The 3602-nt window shown below is 46.4% G+C and overlaps 1 protein-coding gene across 3 annotated transcripts in view; it reads right to left on the minus strand.

Annotated features, from left to right (window-relative positions):
* Positions 1-321: 321 nt before the first annotated feature.
* Positions 322-3602, minus strand: part of tppp3 (tubulin polymerization-promoting protein family member 3) — a 19159-nt gene continuing 15878 nt past the window's right edge. For all 3 annotated transcript variants that reach the window (XM_041859571.2, XM_041859572.2, XM_041859570.2), the window contains exon 4: positions 322-2696. In XM_041859571.2, the coding sequence (XP_041715505.1) occupies positions 2505-2696 (192 nt within the window). In that variant the 3' untranslated portion in view covers positions 322-2504. The remainder of the gene's footprint in view (positions 2697-3602) is intronic.

Raw genomic sequence — 3602 nt, forward strand, 5'->3', positions numbered from 1 at the left:
TGTTTTTACCATCAAGGACAAGGATTTGGAAACTCGTATTTTTATGAATACTTTAAAGTGCTATCCTCTGGGAATGCAGTACATATAGTTGTATAGGTTTTTACCCCAATACATTAAATTGAATGCAACACAGGCTAGTTACCTGTTTATTAGAAGAATACATTATTGTTTAAACATGAGAAAGCCTTTGGCTAAAGGACATGCCATTGGACACTTCCTGGTTTCATAAATTATGAGTCGCTCACTGACTCATCATATATTTAAGTAATGACATTTGTAAATAATTCCACTCAGAATTGGAATAAAAGAAACCACACAAACTAAAGAGAAACATTTTATTACCACTTTTATACAACAAATTCCCCTTCAATGCAGCCGTCGTCCAGTTTCTGCAACACCAAACAAACAATAAATCAAAGAACCAAAAGAGAGAAAATAGATTGAAACGTTTGAAAGCAATGAGCAATGCATTAAGAAATAGCCTCAAAATAAAAAGTTAGGCTAGTTCTAAAACTATAGTTCTAAAGATGAACCCTGAAACTATGAGTCTAAGATACGTTTTTATACTGTAAGAAAGATTAAATATACTGTAAGAAAGTGAACTCAATTCAAACCAAAAGAGGACATTCGTGATGGTTGAAGCCTATTGAACATGGCACAATGTCAGATTATTTTACCAGAATGTGTTTTTGTCTAATCACGGTCTCGGCGACGTTTACTTTACGGGTGGATGTTTAATTAAATTCCAGAGTAACTCTTGCATCAGAACGTCACAGCGCAACTCAACATGTAAGACAAAAGCAAGGTAAAGGTATTGTATATCACAGGTCTATGTACAGTCTCAGGCCAGGTCAGGTGTGACAGTGAACAGAGCGTTCTGATCTAGTCATCTGTAAACACACATCGGTCATATCTCTGCTTAAGGAGATCCCCTCAACCTCTCTATCGGTCATGTCTCTGCTTTAGGAGATCCCCTCAACCTCTCTATCGGTCATGTCTCTGCTTTAGGAGATCCCCTCAACCTCTCTATCGGTCATGTCTCTGCTTAAGGAGATCCCCTCAACCTCTCTATTGGTCATGTCTCTGATTTAGGAGATCCCCTCAACCTCTCTATAGGTCATGTCTCTGCTTTAGGAGATCCCCTCAACCTCTCTATTGGTCATGTCTCTGCTTTAGGAGATCCCCTCAACCTCTCTATAGGTCATGTCTCTGCTTTAGGAGATCCCCTCAACCTCTCTATCGGTCATGTCTCTGCTTTAGGAGATCCCCTCAACCTCTCTATCGGTCATGTCTCTGCTTTAGGAGATCCCCTCAACCTCTCTATCGGTCATGTCTCTGCTTTAGGAGATCCCCTCAACCTCTCTATCGGTCATGTCTCTGCTTAAGGAGATCCCCTCAACCTCTCTATCGGTCATGTCTCTGCTTTAGGAGATCCCCTCAACCTCTCTATCGGTCATGTCTCTGCTTTAGGAGATCCCCTCAACCTCTCTATCGGTCATGTCTCTGCTTTAGGAGATCCCCTCAACCTCTCTATCGGTCATGTCTCTGCTTTAGGAGATCCCCTCAACCTCTCTATCGGTCATGTCTCTGCTTAAGGAGATCCCCTCAACCTCTCTATCGGTCATGTCTCTGCTTTAGGAGATCCCCTCAACCTCTCTATCGGTCATGTCTCTGCTTTAGGAGATCCCCCTCAACCTCTCTATCGGTCATGTCTCTGCTTTAGGAGATCCCCTCAACCTCTCTATGGGTCATGTCTCTGCTTTAGGAGATCCCCTCAACCTCTCTATCGGTCATGTCTCTGCTTTAGGAGATCCCCCTCAACCTCTCTATCGGTCATGTCTCTGCTTTAGGAGATCCCCCTCAACCTCTCTATCGGTCATGTCTCTGCTTTAGGAGATCCCCTCAACCTCTCCATCGGTCATGTCTCTGCTTTAGGAGATCCCCTCAACCTCTCCATCGGTCATGTCTCTGCTTAAGGAGATCCCCTCAACCTCTCTATCGGTCATGTCTCTGCTTTAGGAGATCCCCTCAACCTCTCTATCGGTCATGTCTCTGCTTTAGGAGATCCCCTCAACCTCTCTAGACTGAAACACATTTCAACCTCCCTAACTATAACAACATCCTACGAGTAAAGGACATGCTCTCTCCCTCCCTCATGCCAATCATCATCCCCAATTACAACACAACACAACACACCCTCAGAACATCTCAAAGATAAGAGAGGATCGCCTCTGTCGAACAGGGCCTAGGTTTAAGCCTGTGGTTAGGGGTCAAAGGTCAGAGTTCGGGGTTCAGGGTTTGGTCCCGACTGTGGGGGTGGGGGGGGATAATGACTCTGGATGAGTCTCAAATGGCACCCTATTCCCCATATAGTGGACTACTTTAGACCAGGACCCAATAGTGCTTTGGTCAAGAGTAGTGCGCTATTTAGAGTAGGGGGTCATTTGGGACACATCCCATGCTGTGGTCCTGTTGACCACAACGCCTGGCCCTAGCCCGGCGGTCTACTTGGCCTTGGTTTTCTCCTCGTAGGTTCCGGCGTTCTTGTAGGAGCCGACGTATCCCGTGTTCTCCACCAGCTCCTCCCGCCCCCCTTTGCCCCGCCCCTTCCCACTCTCGTCGAAGCGCTCTTTGTGGGAGCCCGTGTACTTGCTGGTGTCCGTCAGTCTGTCCACTGCGGCCGTCTTCGCCACTTTCTGCGGAGGGGGGACGGAAAGTGAAAGGAACCACGTTGTCATGTTGGTGAGCTGAACCAGTACAGTTCTGTTTTAACGGTATAATGCTGCTGTAGGTTCTCTTGACAAACTGGGAAACTTCCCACTCCGACTGTGTCGGGGTTAGAAAAGCCCTTAAGTTCCTAGAATGTGAATGTAGTGCAGTGCACAGGAGTAAACAGCCGGAGCTAGATGTAAACGTTCCCTAAAAAAGGGATTACTTAACTAAATAATACAGCCAACACCCACTCTTAGATAAAGAGGTTGAACTCAGGTTCAATTCACAGCATGAGAACAGCCAGCCAGTATTAACAAATAATGGTGTTGGAGAAAACCCTCAGGTAAGACACACACGCACGCACACACACACACACGACACAGACACACAGACACACACACACAGACACACACACACAGACACACAACACACACACACACACACACACACACACACACACACGACACAGACACACACACACACACACACACACGACACAGACACACACACACACACACACACACACACACACACAGACACCGACACACACAGACACGACACAGACACACACACACACGACACAGACCACAGACACAGACACAGACACACCTCACCGATGAAGCCAGTCTCTTATTATGGCTATGATGTGATGAAAGTGAGTTGGTTCAGAGCGAGACAGAGCATTGAGACGGTTTGGATAGGAGAGCTGAGAGATGGTTCAGAGCGAGACAGAGCATTGAGACGGTTTGGATAGGAGAGCTGAGAGTTGGTTCAGAGCGAGACAGAGCATTGAGCCGGTTTGAAAAGGAGAGTTGGTTCAGAGCGAGACAGAGCATTGAGACGGTTTGGATAGGAGAGCTGAGAGATGGTTCAGAGCGAGACAGAGCATT

The sequence above is a fragment of the Coregonus clupeaformis genome, chromosome 32 (genome assembly GCF_020615455.1).
Source record: "Coregonus clupeaformis isolate EN_2021a chromosome 32, ASM2061545v1, whole genome shotgun sequence".
Classification (NCBI taxonomy): Eukaryota; Metazoa; Chordata; class Actinopteri; order Salmoniformes; family Salmonidae; genus Coregonus; species Coregonus clupeaformis.